Source organism: Taudactylus pleione, unplaced genomic scaffold, assembly GCF_031769625.1.
Source record: "Taudactylus pleione unplaced genomic scaffold, aTauple2 ptg001289l, whole genome shotgun sequence".
Lineage (NCBI taxonomy): Eukaryota > Metazoa > Chordata > Amphibia > Anura > Myobatrachidae > Taudactylus > Taudactylus pleione.
In genome coordinates this window covers 362,497-384,225 of record NW_028285689.1, presented here as the reverse complement: position 1 = coordinate 384,225, position 21,729 = coordinate 362,497, and the positions used below count along the sequence as shown (strand labels likewise).

At 48.7% G+C, this 21,729-nt stretch overlaps 1 protein-coding gene across 1 annotated transcript in view; it reads right to left on the bottom strand.

Annotated features, from left to right (window-relative positions):
- LOC148443365 (diamine oxidase [copper-containing]-like) overlaps positions 1-21,729 on the bottom strand; it is a 91,299-nt gene that overhangs the window by 18,732 nt on the left and 50,838 nt on the right. Inside the window, exon 3 of the mRNA XM_088462928.1 lies at positions 19,289-19,577. Within this exon, the coding sequence (XP_088319054.1) occupies positions 19,289-19,577 (289 nt within the window). The remainder of the gene's footprint in view (positions 1-19,288; positions 19,578-21,729) is intronic.

The window sequence follows — 21,729 nt, the reverse complement described above, 5'->3', positions numbered from 1 at the left end:
CACTCTGGTACAAGTTGATCATCTGTCCATAGGATGTTGTTCCAGAACTGTAATGGCTTTTTTAGATGTTGTTTGGCAAACTGTAATCTGGTCTTCCTGGTTTTGTGGCTCACCAATGGTTTACATCTTGTGGTGAACCCTCTATATTCACTCTTGTGAAGTCTTCTCTTGATTGTTGACTTTGACACATATACACCTACCTCCTGGAGAGTGTTCTTGATTTGGCCAACTGTTGTGAAGGGGTTTTTCTTCACCAGGGAAATAATTCTTCTGTCATCCACCACAGTTGTTTTCCGTGGTCTTCCGGGTCTTTTGGTGTTGCTGAGCTCTCCTGTGTGTTCTTTCCTTTTAAGAATGTTCCAAACAGTTGATTTGGCCACACCTAATGTTTTTGCTATCTCTCTGATGGGTTTGTTTTGATCTTTCAGCCTAATGATGGCTTGCTACACTGATAGTGACAGCTCTTTGGATCTCATATTGAGAGTTGACAGCAACTGATTCCAAATGCAAATGTCACACCTAGAATCAACTCCAGACCTTTTACCTGCTTAATTGATAATGAATAACGAGGGAATAGCCCACACCTGTCCATGAAATAGCTTTTGCGTTGATAGTCCCATTACTTTTGGCCCCTTAAAAAGTGGGAGGCACATATAGAAGCTGTTGTAATTCCTACACCGTTCACCTGATTTGGATGTAATTACCCTCAAATTAAATCTGAAAGTCTGCAGGTAAATCACATCTTGTTTGTTTCATTTCAAAGCCATTGTGGTGGTGAATAGAGGCCAAAATATGAAAATTTTGTCAATGTCCCAATATTTATGCACCTGACTGTATATTGGGTAGTGTTGAGCGGTGACTGGGAGGTAATGGGGAGGGGGTCGTCAGACGAGCGCAGCGGTTTCATCCTAAGGTTGAGCCACAGGCGTGTCTCTGAAAAGAACAACTAGCACCAAGCTTTTCTGTGCCAGTCCTGGTTGTGGAAATACTGAGGACAAAATAAGTAGGGGTCCCCCGTATTATCCAATGCTACAGACTAGCATTGGATAATAAAGTTGTACTTTCACGGTGTGCCTGTCCTGTCTTTTCTTTTATAATTCTTTTACAGGTGAACTAGAGGGAATGGATATGAAATCCCGGCAGCTGACAATATACCGACAGCAGTCTCCCAATGCTCAGGATCCCGACAAGGGTCCAGTAAATATACTTACCCTCCCCCTTCTCCCATAACTCTCTGTTCCTACATCCTAACACTAACTTTCCCCCCCTACCCTAACCCTCCCTGTTAGTGCCTAAACCTAACCCTCTCCCTTAGTGCCTAACCCTAACCCCCACCACTAGTGGTGCCTGCCCCTAACCCACCCCCGGGGGTACCTAACCCTAACCTCCCCTTGCCTATCCCTAACCCCAATCCCCATGATGGCTAAACCTAACTCTCACCCCCTCCCCCAGCTAAGACCTAACAAGCCCAATATACTTACATTTGGCATCCCGGTTATCGGGATTCCGGCTTCGGCATGTCACCTACTGTCGGTATTCCAGCGCTAGTCTTCTGGCCGGGTAGTGGCATTCCGGCAACGGGATTTCATCAGCCGGCATGCCGCATGTAGGTATATTAACTACATCCCAACTAGAGGTACCAGTAGGCCCTTAATACTGTGCAATCTGGTACTTGTGGTTCTCAAAGTACCAGCATGCGGGGAGGCTTGCTGGTACTTCTAGTTTTTCTGTAAAAGACAATATCATATATTCTATTTTTTTACTCAATCAACTAGGCACCCACCGCACAGGGGTGCCATGGATAGACCCGGACTATCAGCCCAGGCCTGAGGTACCCCTTTATTGGGGGATCCCCACCACCCCAGGGATCCCCGGCTAGGGCTGAATAGTGTGGGGTCCAAATGCATTGGCCAGTGACCCCATGAAGTGGGTCTCATGGCTGTGGCATTACACCCCCGCTATAAAGAGTCTGGTGATGGTTGTGGATAAAACAGGGAACCCCTACTCATTGATTCCCCTGTATTTCCACAACCAGGACTGGCTCACTGAGCCTGGTGCTGGTTGATGAAAATATGGGGGACCCATATGTCTTTTGTCCCCTGTACTTTTGTCCCCTGTATAAAGAGTGGCTGAGAAAAACTCGGACCCTATTACATTTAGGGGTATATTTACTAAAGTGAGAGTTTTTAGAAGTGGAGATGTAAATTGACATGATTTAAAATCATCAAGTTATTGTTGTGTACTTAGAGGCGTCACAAGGATTCCGTGGCACTAGAATGAAAAATGAGTTTCAAGGGCACGATTGATGGCTGGGAGGTCATATATCCTGGTCGATATGAACGATAACAATATCGTTTATCGTTCGATCATTTATATTGACCGGAATATTACCCCTTTCAACGACCAAATGATGGTCGATGCATGTCGACCAAAGCTCGTGCACATGGTTGATATCGGCCAGGTTAGCCTGTTTACTATAGGGACCCGTGATCGTCGATCGCGGGTCATTACAGTAGTTGGGGGGGGTTGCTGCATGTGCTGGATGTTTGATCCAGCACATGCAGGACGATCAAATAATGATCGTTACAGTTATCTGACTGTCGAGCAGTCTGACCGCGTGTACCCTCCATAATGCTGCCCATCCACTTGGCAATTAAATTGAGTGATTGAACGATAACGATATCGTTCAATCGTTCATTAATCGTCTGCAAATTGTTTATAAAAATGTCTAAAATGACCAGTGATGCACGCTCCCGCTGGTTGTTTTAAACATCTATCATAAGGCAAACATGCTGGACAACCTGACGATAACGTCAGGTTCAGCTGCTCATTCAGTGTAGGCACATCGCAGACTTTGAAACAACTACATGATTACAATGTCATAATTGTGCAGTCTTTTTGAGGTCTGCTAGTGGATGGGTAGCTTGATGGAGTGAGGGAGTGGACTCCAGATGTCCAGGCCCAGGAGATATCCTGAATCTAAAAGTGATGATCAAGGAGGAGGTGATGCAAAAATCATTAGCAGAGCAACGAGGGTGGGAGGTAGTGTGTGAGGCTGGAGGTGTAGGGAGCAGCTTAGAGGTAGAGGATGGAGTTATAGGGTGGAGCTTGGAGGTAATGTGACTGGAGATGTTAGGAGGAACAATGAGGAAATAAGGCTGGAGGTATAGGGATCAGCTTAGAGGTAATGAGGATGGAGGTGTAGGGATCAGCTTAGAAGTAATCAGGATGGAGGTGTAGGGAGGAATGATGAGGTAATGAGACTGGCAGTGTGGGGAGGAATGATGAGGAAATTAGGCTGGAAGTGTAGGGATCAGCTTAGAGGTAATGAGGATGGAGGTGTAGGGAGGACTGATGAGGAATTTAGGCTGGAGGTGTAGGAAGCAGCTTAGAGGTAATTAGGATGGAAATGTAGGGAGGAATGATGAGGTAATGAGGATGGAGGTGTAGGGAGGAATGAATAGGTAATGAGGCTGACATTGTGGAAAGGAATGAAGAGAAAATTAGGCTGGAGGTGTAGGGATCAGCTTAGAGGTAATGAGGATGGAGGTGTAGGAAGGAATGATGAGCAAATGAAGCTGGAGGTGGAGGGAGGAGCTGAGAGATAATGAGGATGCAGGTGGAGGGAGGAATTATGAGCAAATGAGGCTGGAGGTGGAGGGAGGAGCTGAGAGATAATGAGGCTGGAAATGTAGGGAAGAATGATGAGGAAATGAGGGTGGAGGGAGGAGCTGAGAGAAAATGAGGCTGAGATGTAAGGAAGACTGATGAGGAAATGAGGCTGGAGGTGGGGGGAGGAGCTGAGAGGTAATGAGGCTGGAGATGTTGGGAAGACTGATGTGGAAATGAGGCTGGAGATGTAGACAGGAGTAGTAAGGAAATGAGGCTGGAGGTGGAGGGAGGAGCTGAGAGATAATGAGGCTGGAGATGTAGAGAAGAATGATGAGGAAATGAGGCTGGAGATGTAGACAGGAGTAGTAAGGAAATGAGTCTGGAGGTGGAGGGAGGAGCTGAGAGATAATGATGCTGGAGATGTACACAGGAGTAGCAAGGAAATGGGGCTGGAGGTGGAGGGAGATGCTGAGAGATAATGAGGCTGGAGATGTAGGGAAGAATGATGAGGAAATTAGGCTGGAGGTGTAGGGAGCAGCTTAGAGGTAATGAGGATGGAGGTGTAGGGAGGAATGATGAAGTAAATAGGCTGGAGGTGTAGGGATCAGCTTAGAGGTAATGAGGCTGGAGATGTAGGGAAGAATGATGAGGAAATTAGGCTGGAGGTGGAGGGTGGAGCTGAGAGGTAATGAGGCTGGAAATGTAGGGAAGAATGATGAGGAAATGAGGCTGGAGATGTAGACAGGAGCTGAGAGATAATGAGGCTGGAGATGTAGGGAAGACTGATGAGGAAATGAGGCTGGAGATGTAGACAGGAGCTGAGAGATAATGAGGCTGGAGATGTAGGGAAGAATGATGAGGAAATGAGGCTGGAGATGTAGACAGGAGTAGTAAGGAAATGAGGCTGGAGGTGGAGGGAGGAGCCGAGAGATGAGGCTGGAGATGTAGGGAAGAATGATGAGGAAATGAGGCTGGAGATTTAGACAGGAGTAGTATGGAAATGAGGGTGGAGGTGGAGGGAGGAGCTTAGAGATAATGAGGATGGAGATGTAGGGAAGATTGATGAGGAAATGAGGCTGAAGGTGGAGGAAGGAGCTGAGAGATAATGAGGATGGAGATGTAGGGTTAGAATGATGAGGAAATGAGGCTGGACATATAGACAGGAGTAGTAAGGAAATGAGGCTGAAGGTGGAGGGAGGAGCTGAGAGATAATGAGGATGTAGATGTAGGGTTAGAATGATGAGGAAAAGAGGCTGGAGATATAGACAGGGGTAGTAAGGAAATGAGGCTGAAGGTGGAGGGAGGAGCTGAGAGATAATGAGGCTGGAGATGTAGGGAAGAATAATGAGAAAATAAGGCCAGAGATGTATGGAGGAGTTGTGAGGTAATGAGACTGAAGGAGGTGGAGGGAGGACCAGTGAGGTAATATAAGGAGGAGTGAGTGAGAAATTGAGGCTAGAGATGTAGGTAGGAGCAGTGAGGAAATGAGGCTGGATATTTAGGGAGGAGTGGTGAGGAGATGAGGCTGGAGATGTAGGGAGGAGTGGAGAGGTAATGAGGCTGGATATGTAGGCAGGAGTGGTGAGGAGATGAGGCTGGAGATGTAGGGAGGAGTGGTGACGAGATGAGGCTGGAGATGTAGGGAGGAGTGGTGAGGAAATGAGGCTGGAGATGTAGGGAGGAGCAGTGAGATGAGGCTGGAGATGTTGGGAGGAGCGGTGAGATGAGGCTGGAGATGTAAGGAGGAGTGGTGATTAATGACCTTGGTCATGGCAGTTTTGGCGGAATAAGAGGTAGAAAAGTGGGTGTAGAGGAAGGAAAGAAGGCATCTGTATACCACATGCTCAAAGAACTTGTAGGCAAAAGGAAGGAAAAAGATCAGGTTGTAGTTGGAGAGGGAGTAGAGGTCAAATGAGGGTTTCTTTGAAATGGTGAGATAATGGAGCATTTGAAGGAAGTAGGAAAGGTGTCAGAAGAGATAGTTAAATTGACTACAGTAGGTGGGCAATCTGGGAGCATGCCTCAAGTGGAAGGATTGCAGTAGGGGAAGGGATCAGGTCAGGAGGAAAGATAGAGTATGGAGAAGAGGAAAATATGGACTTCATCTCTGAAGACTAGGGTGAAAGATGCTAAAGTTGGATGTCCTAGTCAGAGGGATGGAGAGGAAAGAGTAGACTAAAGAGATGATTTCTCCTGGTTAATGGATTATATTTGGTGGTGAAGTGGATGATTCAGTCAAGTGCACTAAGGGACGATGGAAGGAAAAGATAGTTGAATTTAGCAAACAGGTGATGAGGGATATAGGACTGGGAGAAGATGAGGACCATTATACATGATTGCTTAGCAAGTGAGAGAGTGGAGCTATAGGATAAAATTGTCACTCCCATGGATCTTAGACCCTCTTATCTCACCTGGTGTTGCCTATTCACTGACTGGCATGTCTCCACTGGCCAGTCATCTCAGGATATCCCTGTTGCTGCAGTTCAGGGCTGCATAGGTGCCACAATAGACACCATTGCAGCCATTCACAGAGACTTTCTTCTCACATGGGTCCAGTGTCCAATCCTGGTGCAGAGTGACCTATATAAACCATTCCCAGGCATCTGTGCTCTGCTAGTTCAACTAGTCTTCTTGGAGTTCCTGTCTCAGAAGTTTTCTAGCTACTCCTGGCTCTTGAATCTACAAACCTGTGCAGTTACCATTAGGAAAAACCCTGCAGCTCCAACCTGCAATCTCTTGTAGTTACCATACTACAAACACACGCAGCTCCATTCTGCAATGCACCTGCAGCTCCAACCTGCAATCTCTTGTAGTTACCAAACTACAAACATCCGCAGCTCCATTCTGCAATGCACCTGCAGCTCCAACCTGCAATCTCTTGTAGTTACCATACTTCAAAGATCCGCAGCTCCATTCTGCAATGCACCTGCAGCTCCAACCTGCAATCTCTTGTAGTTACCAAACTACAAACATCCGCAGCTCCATTCTGCAACGCACCTGCAGCTCCAACCTGCAATCTCTTGTAGTTACCATACTACAAACATCCGCAGCTCCATTCTGCAATGTACCTGCAGCTCCAACTTGCAATATCTTGTAGTTACCATAATACAAACATCCGCAGCTCCATTCTGCAAGGAACCTGCAGCACCAACCTGCAATATCTTGTAGTTACCATACTACAAACATCCGCAGCTCCATTCTGCCATGTACCTGCAGCTCCAACCTGCAATCTCTTGTAGTTACCATACTACAAACATCCGCAGCTCCATTCTGCAATGTACCTGCAGCTCCAACCTGCAATATCTTGTAGTTACCATAATACAAACATCCGCAGCTCCATTCTGCAAGGCACCTGCAGCACCAACCTGCAATCTCTTGTAGTTACCATAATACAAACATCCGCAGCTCCATTCTGCAAAGCACCTGCAGCACCAACCTGCAATCTCTTGTAGTTACCATAATACAAACATCCGCAGCTCCATTCTGCAACGCACCTGCAGCTCCAACCTGCAATCTCTTGTAGTTACCATACTACAAACATCCGCAGCTCCATTCTGCAACGCACCTGCAGCTCCAACCTGCAATCTCTTGTAGTTACCATAATACAAACATCCGCAGCTCCATTCTGCAAGGCACCTGCAGCTCCAACCTGCAATCTCTTGTAGTTACCATAATACAAACATCCGCAGCTCCATTCTGCAAGGCACCTGCAGCACCAACCTGCAATCTCTTGTAGTTACCATACAACAAACATCCGCAGCTCCATTCTGCAAAGCACCTGCAGCACCAACCTGCAATCTCTTGTAGTTACCATACTACAAACATCCGCAGCTCCATTCTGCAACGCACCTGCAGCTCCAACCTGCAATATCTTGTAGTTACCATACTACAACATCCGCAGCTCCATTCTGCAATGTACCTGCAGCTCCAACCTGCAATATCTTGTAGTTACCATACTACAAACATCCGCAGCTCCATTCTGCAATGTACCTGCAGCTCCAACCTGCAATATCTTGTAGTTACCATAATACAAACATCCGCAGCTCCATTCTGCAAGGCACCTGCAGCACCAACCTGCAATCTCTTGTAGTTACCATAATACAAACATCCGCAGCTCCATTCTGCAAAGCACCTGCAGCACCAACCTGCAATCTCTTGTAGCTACCATAATACAAACATCCGCAGCTCCATTCTGCAACGCACCTGCAGCTCCAACCTGCAATCTCTTGTAGTTACCATACTACAAACATCCGCAGCTCCATTCTGCAACGCACCTGCAGCTCCAACCTGCAATCTCTTGTAGTTACCATAATACAAACATCCGCAGCTCCATTCTGCAAGGCACCTGCAGCTCCAACCTGCAATCTCTTGTAGTTACCATAATACAAACATCCGCAGCTCCATTCTGCAAGGCACCTGCAGCACCAACCTGCAATCTCTTGTAGTTACCATACAACAAACATCCGCAGCTCCATTCTGCAAAGCACCTGCAGCACCAACCTGCAATCTCTTGTAGTTACCATACTACAAACATCCGCAGCTCCATTCTGCAACGCACCTGCAGCTCCAACCTGCAATATCTTGTAGTTACCATACTACAACATCCGCAGCTCCATTCTGCAATGTACCTGCAGCTCCAACCTGCAATATCTTGTAGGTACCATAATACAAACATCCGCGGCTCCGTTCTGCAACGCACCAGCAGCTCCAACCTGCAATATCTTGTAGTTACCATACTACAAACATCCGCAGCTCCATTCTGCAGAGCACCTGCAGCTCCAACCTGCAATCTCTTGTAGTTACCATAATACAAACATCCGCAGCTCCATTCTGCAACGCACCTGCAGCACCAACCTGCAATCTCTTGCAGTTACCATACTACAAACATCCGCAGCTCCATTCTGCAAGGCACCTGCAGCACCAACCTGCAATCTCTTGTAGTTACCATAATACAAACATCCGCAGCTCCATTCTGCAACGCACCTGCAGCTCCAACCTGCAATATCTTGTAGTTACCATACTACAAACATCCGCAGCTCCATTCTGCAATGCACCTGCAGCACCAACCTGCAATCTCTTGTAGTTACCATAATACAAACATCCGCAGCTCCATTCTGCAACGCACCTGCAGCTCCAACCTGCAATCTCTTTTAATTACCACACTACAAACATCCGCAGCTCCATTCTGCAACGCACCTGCAGCTCCAACCTGCAATCTCTTGAAGTTACCATACTACAAACATCTGCAGCTCCATTCTGCAACGCACCTGCAGCTCCACCCTGCAATCTCTTGTAATTACCACACTACAAACATCCATGTCTCCATTCTGCAATGCACCTGCAGCTCCACCCTGCAATCTCTTGTAGTTACCATACTACAAACATCCGCAGCTCCATTCTGCAACGCACCTGCAGCTCCAACCTGCAATCTCTTGTAGTTACCATACTACAAACATCCGCAGCTCCATTCTGCAACGCACCTGCAGCTCCAACCTGCAATCTCTTGTAGTTACCATAATACAAACATCCGCAGCTCCATTCTGCAATGCACCTGCAGCTCCAACCTGCAATCTCTTGAAGTTACCATAATACAAACATCCGCAGCTCCATTCTGCAACGCACCTGCAGCTCCAACCTGCAATCTCTTGTAGTTACCATAATACAAACATCCGCAGCTCCATTCTGCAACGCACCTGCAGCTCCAACCTGCAATCTCTTGAAGTTACCATACTACAAACATCCGCAGCTCCATTCTGCAATGCACCTGCAGCTCCACCCTGCAATCTCTTGTAGTTACCATACTACAAACATCCGCAGCTCCATTCTGCAACGCACCTGCAGCTCCACCCTGCAATCTCTTGTAGTTACCATAATACAAACATCCGCAGCTCCATTCTACAATGCACCTGCAGCTCCAACCTGCAATATCTTGTAGTTACCATACTACAAACATCCGCAGCTCCATTCTGCAATGCACCTGCAGCTCCAACCTGCAATATCTTGTAGTTACCATACTACAAACATCCGCAGCTCCATTCTGCAACGCACCTGCAGCTCCACCCTGCAATCTCTTGTAGTTACCATAATACAAACATCCGCAGCTCCATTCTGCAAATCCCTGCAGTACCAATCTGCATATAAGAGCAATTCTCACATTGCTACTATCAACCTGCTGCAACTTTCCTACTTTTGAAAAAGCTTTTCAGAGAGATTGTGAAATCAGCACCTATGAGCGCAGCGGTAAAGTGGACGTGTACTGCTACATCTAAGTGACGTGTCATAAAATTTACATAAATCCAAATGTAAACGCATCCCAAAGCAGTTAGTATGATCTGTTTGTTACTGAAAACACACTGATACTTTTCAGAAAATACATGTAGCCATAGGGATCATTGTGCCTTATACCCAATGCAGGGATATGATACTAATGACCCCATTTAAATGTATATATCTCTGTTATATAACATCTTCATAATGGGGGTGAAATCAGGGAGACAGGGAGATTGCTGCTATTACCGGGAGTCTGACTTGCAGACAGCTATCTATTGAAAACCTTGGGGATGATTCAGCTTTGGACAGAATTGTAAAGCTTCACGCAGGCACCGTCCTCGCTAATATGGTTTGGAGGATATGTGTATGACACCCTCTGCTGCATTTGTGATCCCAGCACTGCAACCGAGGTCAAAGGCTGGGATCACCATCGTGACAATCAATGGTTGAATTGTGGACGGCGCCGGGCCGCCAGCCAGCTGAGTAAGCTTGCATCAGTCGCTGGCCTTGCCACTCCCTGAAAATGGGCGGACATGCCCCCATTTCCCAGCCCCCACACTGCCCCTTAAATGCCTCTGCCTGTCAATCAAGCAGCAGCATTGAAGGGCTGCGTGCGATTACGGGAATCTGCGTTCAGCATTGCACTTGTGTTAGCCCACTTAATCAGTGCTTCTCTGCTACAGCATATCAAGTGCTCACTAGCACCACCTGATGTTCACACTGCTCACCTACACTATACAACCTGGTCCTCTCAGCAAGTGCTCACTAGCACCACCTGATGTTCACACTGCTCACCTACACTATACAACCTGGTCCTCTCAGCAAGTGCTCACTAGCACCACCTGATGTTCATACTGCTCACCTACTAAATACAACCTGGTCCTCTCAGCAAGTGCTCACTAGCACCACCTGATGTTCACACTGCTCACCTACACTATACAGCCTGGTCCTCTCAGCAAGTGCTCACTAGCACCATCTGATGTTCACACTGCTCACCTACACTATACAACCTGGTCCTCTCAGCAAGTGCTCACTAGCACCAGCTGATGTTCACACTGCTCACCTACTAAATACAACCTGGTCCTCTCAGCAAGTGCTCACTAGCACCACCTGATGATCACACTGCTCACCTACTAAATACAACCTGGTCCTCTCAGCAAGAGCTCACTAGCACCACCTGATGTTCACACTGCTCACCTACACTATACAACCTGGTCCTCTCACCAAGTGCTCACTAGCACCAGCTGATGTTCACACTGCTCACCTACACTATACAACCTGGTCCTCTCAGCAAGTGCTCACTAGCACCACCTGATGTTCACACTGCTCACCTACCCTGTACAACCTGGTCCTCTCAGCAAGTGCTCACTAGCACCACCTGATGTTCACACTGCTCAACTACACTATACAACCTGGTCCTCTCACCAAGTGCTCACTAGCACCAGCTGATGTTCACACTGCTCACCTACACTATACAACTTGGTCCTCTCACAAAGTGCTCACTAGCACCACCTGATGTTCACACTGCTCACCTACCCTGTACAACCTGGTCCTGTCAGCAAGTGCTCACTAGCACCACCTACTGTTCACACTGCTCACCTACACTGTACAACCTAGTCCTCTCAGCAAGTGCTCACTAGCACCATCTGATGTTCACACTGCTCACCTACACTATACAACCTGGTCCTCTCACCAAGTGCTCACTAGCACCACCTGATGTTCACACTGCTCACCTACACTATACAACCTGGTGCTCTCAGCAAGTGCTCACTAGCACCACCTGTTGTTCACACTGCTCACCTACTAAATACAACCTGGTGCTCTCAGCAAGTGCTCACTAGCACCACCTGATGTTCACACTGCTCACCTACACTATACAACCTGGTCCTCTCAGCAAGTGCTCACTAGCACCACCTGATGTTCACACTGCTCACCTACACTATACAACCTGGTCCTCTCACCAAGTGCTCACTAGCACCAGCTGATGTTCACACTGCTCACCTACACTATACAACTTGGTCCTCTCAGCAAGTGCTCACTAGCACCACCTGATGTTCACACTGCTCACCTACCCTGTACAACCTGGTCCTCTCAGCAAGTGCTCACTAGCACCACCTACTGTTCACACTGCTCACCTACACTGTACAACCTAGTCCTCTCAGCAAGTGCTCACTAGCACCACCTGATGTTCACACTGCTCACCTACACTATACAACCTGGTCCTCTCACCAAGTGCTCACTAGCACCACCTGATGTTCACACTGCTCACCTACACTATACAGCCTGGTCCTCTCAGCAAGTGCTCACTAGCACCATCTGATGTTCACACTGCTCACCTACACTATACAACCTGGTCCTCTCACCAAGTGCTCACTAGCACCAGCTGATGTTCACACTGCTCACCTACTAAATACAACCTGGTCCTCTCAGCAAGTGCTCACTAGCACCACCTGATGTTCACACTGCTCACCTACACTATACAACCTGGTGCTCTCAGCAAGTGCTCACAAGCACCACCTGTTGTTCACACTGCTCACCTACACTATACAACCTGGTCCTGTCAGCAAGTGCTCACTAGCACCACCTGATGTTCACACTGCTCACCTACACTATACAACCTGGTCCTCTCACCAAGTGCTCACTAGCACCACCTGATGTTCACACTGCTCACCTACACTATACAACCTGGTCCTCTCACCAAGTGCTCACTAGCACCACCTGATGTTCACACTGCTCACCTACACTATACAACCTGGTTTTCTCAGCAAGTGCTCACTAGCACCACCTGATGTTCACACTGCTCAACTACTAAATACAAATTGGTCCTCTCAGCAAGTGCTCACTACCACCACCTGCAGCTCTATCTGCTCAAATTCCAAATACATATTATCATTCTCAGCTACAACTCATCTATTACCGGTCCCAGCCAGGTTACCAGTTACATTGTTGGTCCCAGCCTGGTTACCAGTTGCATTGCCTTTCCCAGCCTGTTTATTTATTGTTATACAGGTCCCAGCCAAATTAGTTACTGCTATACTGGTCCTAGCCCAGTAATCTATTGCTATACTGATCCAAGCCCGGTTACCTATTGCTATACCGGTCCCAGCCTGGTCACCTATTTCTATACCAGTCCAAACCTGGGCACCTACTAATATATATGTCCCAGCCTGGTCTCCCCTGATCTCCTATGGCTATACGGTCCCTGCCCATTTACTTATTGCTACACTGGTCCTATCCCGGTTACCATACGCTATACTGGTTATGGCCTGGTTACATTATATTAGTTACAGTATCTCATAGGACTCAAACCTTGCTATTTCCTATCTAGAGCCTGCTCATCTCCTCAATCCTTAGTCCATGCGAAGGAACTTAATCAAGCCACCTAATTTACTTCACATAGCCTCCAAACCAGCTCTCAGTTCAAACTGGATTAATGGATTCTGAACTTGTGAGACATCTGCAGGATTAAAGTCTACTCAGAGACAGGTTATGCAGTTCCTGCAGGAGCTGTCTACGCGTCTGGATAATATTCAACATACTATTTATCAATTCAGTTCTGTTCCCCAGATTCTCTAAGTTACCCCCAACACCTTAAATCCTTATCTGAAATTGCCAACTCCAGATGGACACGACCGTGATCCAAATTTGAAAAGAGAAGTCTGTAAACGGCGTGGGATCCATGTTGAACTGCAACTTAACAATTTCTCTACAGGCATACTGCCTGTGAGAGTATACTTACCACCACTAAACCCTCAAGCCTCTGAGCTACCACTTCTCTTTTATTAGCGTGACTCGGGGTATTCAGTGAAATGCTAGTTTAAGTGCAAAATCAGTTAACCAGTACACTTTTGGTAATGCCTGAGGTCTTGGAGAGGCTCCCGGATCCCGAGATGTTACCTTCTGCGAATTACACTGCTAAGTGCTTCTCAGAGAAAAAATTATTTGTGAAATTGGAACTATAAATGCAAGATGTTTTACTCCTGCTCAGAATCAATGCTAGTTCTGCAGTTTCCTATGACCTAGTCTCTCAGAAGCTGAACATCAGTCTGGTAGAGGTAATGAACTCTGTTTCTACTGTAGGGGTTCTGGACATTTTATTCAAACTCATCCTATTTCTAAACTAAAGAATGGTGTCGAGGGACAACCTCAAGTTCCAAATGTATCTTTTGCTACTGAAGAGAGTTCCAAGTATTTTGCCCAAGGAAGGCCTTCAAGTCTTCTAGCCTCATGGAGAGGTTCAAAATCTGCCAGTCTCAAAGAGGAACTTCTGTTTGTTGGTCCCAGTCAAGGACTTCTGTCTGCTGTTCTTAGTCAAGGATTTCAGTCTGAGAGACTTCCATCTGCTAGTCCAGAGAGTGCTGTCCGGGACAAGTTGACTCAAAGTTCCATAGATCTAAGGAGTCTTGAATTTCCTGCTCCAGGAGGGACATCTGAATTTCCAGCCCTGGGAGGGACATCTGAATCTCCAGCCCTGGTGAGACATTGCAATCTACAGCCCCAGGAGAACACCTGAGTTTCCAGCAGTGGGAGAGGACTTTGAGCATCAAACCCCCCAGGAGAATTGTCTAGTGTCAAAACCCCAGGGTGGTCTCTAGTGCCAAAAACCTAGATGGGGTTTCTAGTGCTAAAAACCCCAGGAGGGGCCTCTAGTGACATATTCCGGTGGGATGTTCCTGTCCATCAGTCCCAGTTGGGAATCCTTTCTGTCTGTCCCATTGGGCACTCCTGTTCATTAGTCCCAGTGAGGAACTCCAGTATGTTTGCTTCTGAGAGAATGCCATCCCTCTACCCTCTTGCCATGTCCACTGCCTGTCCAATAGTCTTTGTGTCCTCTATCTGTTGTAACCCTCCAATGCCAGAGGTTTGAGAATGTTCATCATCTGTCCAGACATCCAAGTCTCCAGCTGATGCCTAGCCATCTATCTACTTTGATGGAGATCTTGTGAAATTCCGTGATTTGGCTCGCCAATGCCACATGTACTTCCAAACTGTATGCCCAATTCCTGTCACTGCAACTCTGGCGGTGAAATACTTTATCTCAGCTTTCACAAGAAAAGCCTTGGAGAGGGCAAATCTACTTACTAAATGTAGGAACCCATTGCTTTAATCTCTCAGCTTTCTGCAAAGCATTACAGCAAACCTTGGTCCAAAGTTATCTCAGTTTGGGTCATCTGAGTCTCTTGCTCTGCCTGCAAAATATTCATCTGATACTCAGTCCTCTGGTCTTTTGCATTCTGAACAAGACTAGGCTTTGTTGGTCCAAGCTTTCAAGAAGAAAGTCCATTGAGTTAAGAGTTGGTTTCACTTCTCTGTGTTCTGCTTGTGGTCTTTTGGAATGTCCAGATCCTTCAGATACATCAACCAATACTGATGCCGATCATACATAGAAAGATCTGATACTAACATTGGACTTAGACTCTGATTCTGACTATGACCCAGTGGTGGATGCTACTCCCTTTATTGGGGGTCCTACGTTGCCCAGTCATGTTTTTCCCCAAAAGAAGATCCTGATACCTCCAGTGAGATCAAAAGGTTTCAGAGAAGAGGGGATAATTCTGTGATCATCTGGATTCAACTACTGTTGCTCAATTATCTTTCAAGGATTTATCCTACATGAATTCTCAGTATTTCATTAGGTTTTTTTCTAATCCAAAAATGTTCTAAGGCCACCTGTAAGAGGGGTGGTACTGTCATGCCCCCGGATTTTAGACCCTCTTATCTCACTTGGTGTTGCCAATTCACTTGCTAGCAAGATTTCGCTGGTCAAGTCAATTCAGGATTTCCCTGTTGCTGCAGTCCAGGGCTGCTGAGCACCTCTTGAGGAAACCACAGACTTTTTCCAAGAGGCGCTCATTAGAGCAAGAACACTTTTGGAGAAAGCAGATCAGGGTAGTGTACCAGGATTAGGGAGGGGCTCAACATAGATTGATTGTAACAGTCATGGCAGCAAAGTCAAGAGAAATAGTGAGGACATCAATTGAAAGACAGCTGGGTTAGGATAGGTGAGGGCAGTGATGGGAAAAAGGAAATATGAAGAGGAGGAGAAACTAGTAAGGTGAAGGGTCTCTAAGTTCTGTTTAGTAAGGGTGTTCTTAGAGGTAAGGAGAGTAGCAGGAAGAATGCTGAAAGCTGAAAGAGAGAAGTCTGTGGTCAGACAAACATTAAGAAAGTTCTTGAAAGACCAGGTCAAGAGAGTTACTGGAGATGAAGGTGGTCGGGATGTGAAAGTGGACGGGATGTGAAAGTGGACGGGATGTGAAGGTGGACGGGATGTGAAGGTGGACGGGATGTGAAGGTGGGCGGGATGTGAAGGTGGGCGGGATGTGAAGGTGGACGCGGTATGAAGGTGGACGGGATGTGAAGATGGACGCGGTGTGAAGGTGGGCGGGATGTGAAGGTGGGCGGGATGTGAAGGTGGGCGGGATGTGAAGGTGAGCGGGATGTGAAGGTGAGTGGGATGAGAAGGTGGACGGTATGTGAAGGTGGGCGGGGTGTGAAGGTGGGCGGGATGTTAAGGTGGACGTGGACGGGATGTGAAGGTGGGTGGGATGTGAAGGTGGATGGGATGTGAAGGTGGGCAGGATGTGAAGGTGGACGCGGTATGAAGGTGGGCGAGATGTGAAGGTGGACGCGGTATGAAGGTGGGCGGGATGTGAAGGTGGGCGGGATGTGAAGGTGGACGGGATGTGAAGGTGGACGGGATGTGAAGGTGGGCGGGATGTGAAGGTGGGCGGGATGTGAAGGTGGGCGGGATGTGAAGGTGGGTGGGATGGGAAGGTGAGCGGGATGTGAAGGTGGGCAGGATGTGAAGGTGGACAGGATGTGAAAGTGAGCGGGATGTGAAGGTGGGCGGGATGTGAATGTGGATGTGGACAGGATGTGAAGGTGAGCGGGATGTGAAGGTGGACGGGATGTGAAGGTGGGCGGGATGTCAAGGTGGACGCGGTGTGAAGGTGGGCGGGATGTGAAGGTGGAAACGGTGTGAAGGTGGGCAGGATGTGAAGGTGGGCGGGATGTGAAGGTGGACGGGATGTGAAGGTGAGCGGGATGTGAAGGTGAGTGGGATGTGAAGGTGGACAGTATGTGAAGGTGGGCGGGGTGTGAAGGTGGGCGGGATGTTAAGGTGGATGTGGACGGGATGTGAAGGTGGGTGGGATGTGAAGGTGGATGGGATGTGAAGGTGGGCGGGATGTGAAGGTGGGCGCGGTATGAAGGTGGGCGAGATGTGAAGGTGGACGCGGTATGAAGGTGGGCGGGATGTGAAGGTGGGCGGGATGTGAAGGTGGGCGGGATGTGAAGGTGGACGGGATGTGAAGGTGGACGGGATGTGAAGGTGGACGCGGTATGAAGGTGGGCGGGATGTGAAGGTGGATGGGATGTGAAGGTGAGCGGGATGTGAAGGTGAATGGTATGTGAAGGTGGGCGGGATGTTAAGGTGGACGTGGGCAGGATGTGAAGATGGGCGGGATGTGAAGGTGGGTGGGATGTGAAGGTGGACGGGATGTGAAGGTGGACGGGATGTGAAGGTGGGCGGGATGTAAAGGTGGACGGGATGTAAAGGTGGACGCGATGTGAAGGTGGGCGGGATGTGAAGGTGGATGTAGGCGGGATGTGAAGGTGTGCGGGATGTGAAGGTGGACGGGATGTGAAGGTGGAAGGGATGTGAAGGTGGGCGGGGTGTTAAGGTGGACGTGGGCAGGATGTGAAGATGGGTGGGATGTGAAGGTGGGTGGGATGTGAAGGTGGACAGGATGTGAAGGTGAGCGGGATGTGAAGGTGGACGGGATGTGAAGGTGGACGGGATGTGAAGGTGGGTGGGATGTGAAAGTGGATGTAGGCGGGATGTGAAGGTGTGCGGGATGTGAAGGTGGACGGGATGTGAAGGTGGAAGGGATGTGAAGGTGGGCGGGATGTGAAGGTGGATGTGGGCAGGATGTGAAGATGGGTGGGATGTGAAGGTGGGTGGGATGTGCAGGTGGGCGGGATGTGAAGGTGGGCGGGATGTGAAGGTGGACAGGATGTGAAAGTGAGCGGGATGTGAAGGTGGACAGTATGTGAAGGTGGGCGGGGTGTGAAGGTGGGCGGGATGTTAAGGTGGATGTGGACGGGATGTGAAGGTGGGTGGGATGTGAAGGTGGATGGGATGTGAAGGTGGGCGGGATGTGAAGGTGGGCGGGATGTGAAGGTGGACAGGATGTGAAGGTGAGCGGGATGTGAAGGTGGACGGGATGTGAAGGTGGACGGGATGTGAAGGTGGGTGGGATGTGAAGGTGGATGTAGGCGGGATGTGAAGGTGTGCGGGATGTGAAGGTGGACGGGATGTGAAGGTGGAAGGGATGTGAAAGTGGGCGGGATGTGAAGGTGGATGTGGGCAGGATGTGAAGATGGGTGGGATGTGAAGGTGGGTGGGATGTGAAGGTGGACGGGATGTGAAGGTGAGCGGGATGTGAAGGTGGACGGGATGTGAAGGTGGGCGGGATGTGAAGGTGGGTGGGATGTGAAGGTGGACGGGATGTAAAGGTGGACGCGATGTGAAGGTGGGCGGGATGTGAAGGTGGATGGGATGTGAAGGTGGATGTAGGCGGGATGTGAAGGTGTGCGGGATGTGAAGGTGGACGGGATGTGAAGGTGGGCGGGATGTGAAGGTGGGCGGGATGTGAAGGTGGGCGGGATGTGAAGGTGGGCGGGATGGTGGAAGGGGCAAGAGCTGCTGGGAGATGTATTACTCCCAGCTCCTATTCTGGGGGGCACACTGACACCAGGACACACGCACACAACACTCATACACACACACACTAACATACTCAGCCTGCTGCATAAGACCTGGCTGCTGACGCTGGATGAAGAAGGTGCAGAAGACAGCGCTGCACAAGGTAAGTAATTAAGGACTAATTAAGCTAATTGGAATCTTCCAGTTGCTTAATTAGTCCTCAGGAGGGTACCGCTGGGGTGTCAGAGCAAGTCCCGGTGATTTCTCCTAAAATCAACGATTTTAGGGAAAATCACGCTTGCTCAGGAGGTGCGTAAAAAAATACCTCCCGGCGCATGTTTTTTAAAACAAAACATGCACCTAATAGAATAGCAAAAAACCTGCACTTGCTGGAAAAACCTCGCAGTTGCGGGTTTTTTGCTATTCTTGCAGTCTATTGAATATGCCCCTATAAGTGGGCGGCTGCAGGGAAATAGTGGAAAGTAGCAGGAAGGTGGGTGCGGGCGAATGGCTGCCGGGTAACTTGCCCACTCTTCCAGGTGGCCATGAGCTATCCCCTGGGAACTGCTGATAATCACAGAATGCCCTGGAGGCCTTCATACATTCCTATCCTTCCATCTTATATTACTGAGAACATTGCCTGGTCCTGCGCTTCATGTGTGAGCAGGCCTCTGGTTCTCCTAGTGGGGACCTTACCTGGACCATGCGATCCCTTTCTCCTCACTCCACCTCCGGGGCAGCACACTGTGACCGTGGGAGTTGTACTGGATTCGGTAACTTTTCTGATGTCCCCACTTGTTCCTCTTGTTGGGGTTTTGAAATATCAAGAACCTGGGGACAGTGGTACCAAACCTGAAGGCCGCCTGCTTCTCACTCGTTCTAGGTACATGGTCCATGCGGGACTGGACGATGAAGTGACCTGGACTCCAGGGGTTTGAGATGTTCTCATACTTTAGGTCTATGGTTTCAAAGCTGTTTCCAACACCTGTGAGAAAGGGGCAGAAGATACCAAGGAGTCACTGATGATGGGCATCTTCCTGGTCACTACTAATGTTACACATGGAGAGAAAGCTGCAGCCCCCAGCCCCATTCCCTGGCACATACATCGCTGCCACTTTATTACGGATCGGGTGCAGTTTATGTTTCCAGTGAAATGTTGAGCAAATGTCTGATTTCTTATGCCCAGATTTATCTTTTGCAGGAACGTGGCCTGGAACATATTTAAAATGTTGATGCTTTGTTTTGTAAAATGACTACACCTAACCCTCTATGTCTTGAATTGCAGGAAAGACCCATCACAGGTGGTGATGCCATGTTGTGTCCTGTGATGGATGGCATCTAGAGTGAGGAGGGATGGTGGGAGGAGTGCGCTTCCTCCCTCCTGCACCAACCAGGTAGGAGAGAACCGATAGTCACAAGGATCCCCCGGGGCACAGCTAAGAGAGGTCGAACTGCACATGCACGGCGTCTCTGCATGTCTTTACTCCCCAACATACATGAGGGCAGGTTGGACCAGGAGGCTCAGGTTGGTCACTAGGTGTGTGTGACTGACGCCGTTGTAAAGGCCCTGGGGAAGCACCATCGATGTTCCATGGCACCTGCATGTGACTTGCCTGTAACAGCCCCCTGCAGCCAGGAGCAACACTGCAGAGACGCCCGGAGCATCCAAAGGACAGAGCTGTACTTGAAAGAGCCGATGCTCCACCACCTCCCTAGTCATGACATCAGGACGTCACAGGTTTAGGGGGCGGAGCAGGCACAGGGTGGCATATAGCCCTGTTCTGGCCCTGAGGCGACTCTCCCCACTCACAGTACTACAGTGCCCTGCTGTATGCCCAGAAGTACACTATACCACCACCGCTGTACACAATACCACCACCGCTGTATCCTATACCACCACTGCTGCACACTATACCACCACCGCTGTACCCTATACCACCACCACTGTACACTATACCACCACCGTTGTACATTGTGCCACCACCACTGTACACTATACCACCACCATTGAACACTATATCACCACCGCTGTATACTATACCACCACCACTGTACACTATACCACCACCACTGTACACTATACCACCACCGCTGTACACTATACCACCACCATTGAACACTATATCACCACCGCTGTACACTATACCACCACCGCTGTACTCAATACCACCACTGCTGTACACTAGACCACCACCTCTGTACACAATACCACCACCACTGTACACTATACCACCACCGCTGTACACTAGACCACCACCTCTGTACACAATACCACCACCACTGTACACTATACCACGACCATTGAACACTATACCACCACCGCTGTACACTATACCACCACCGCTGTACACTATACCACCACCACCGCTGTACACTATACCACCACCGCTGTACACTATATCACCTCCGCAGTACACTTTACCACCACCGCTGTACATTATACCACCACCACTGTACACTATACCACTACCGCTGTACACTATACCACCACCACTGTACACTATACCACCACCGCTGTACTCTAGACCACCACCATTGTACACTATACCACCACGGCTGTACACTATACCACCACCACCGCTGTACACTATACCACCACCGCTGTACACTAGACCACCACCGCTGTACACTAGACCACCACCGCTGTCCACTAGACCACCACCACTGTACACTATACCACCACCGCTGTACACTATCCCACCACCATTGTACACTATACTACCACAATGTATACTATACCACCACCGCTGTACACTATACCACCACCATTCTACACTATACCACCACCATTGTACACTATAGTACCGTCATTGTACACAATACCACCACCACTGTACAATATAACCACCACCGCTATACACTATATCACCACCACTGTACACTATACCACATCGCTGTACCCTATACCATCACCACTGTACACTATACCACCACGGCTGTACACTATACCACCATCTCTGTACACTATACCACCACCGCTGTACACTATACCACCACCGCTGTCCACTATACCACCACCACTGTACACTAGACCACCACCGCTGTCCACTAGACCACCACCACTGTACACTATACCACCACCGCTGTACACTATCCCACCACCATTGTACACTATACTACCACAATGTATACTATAC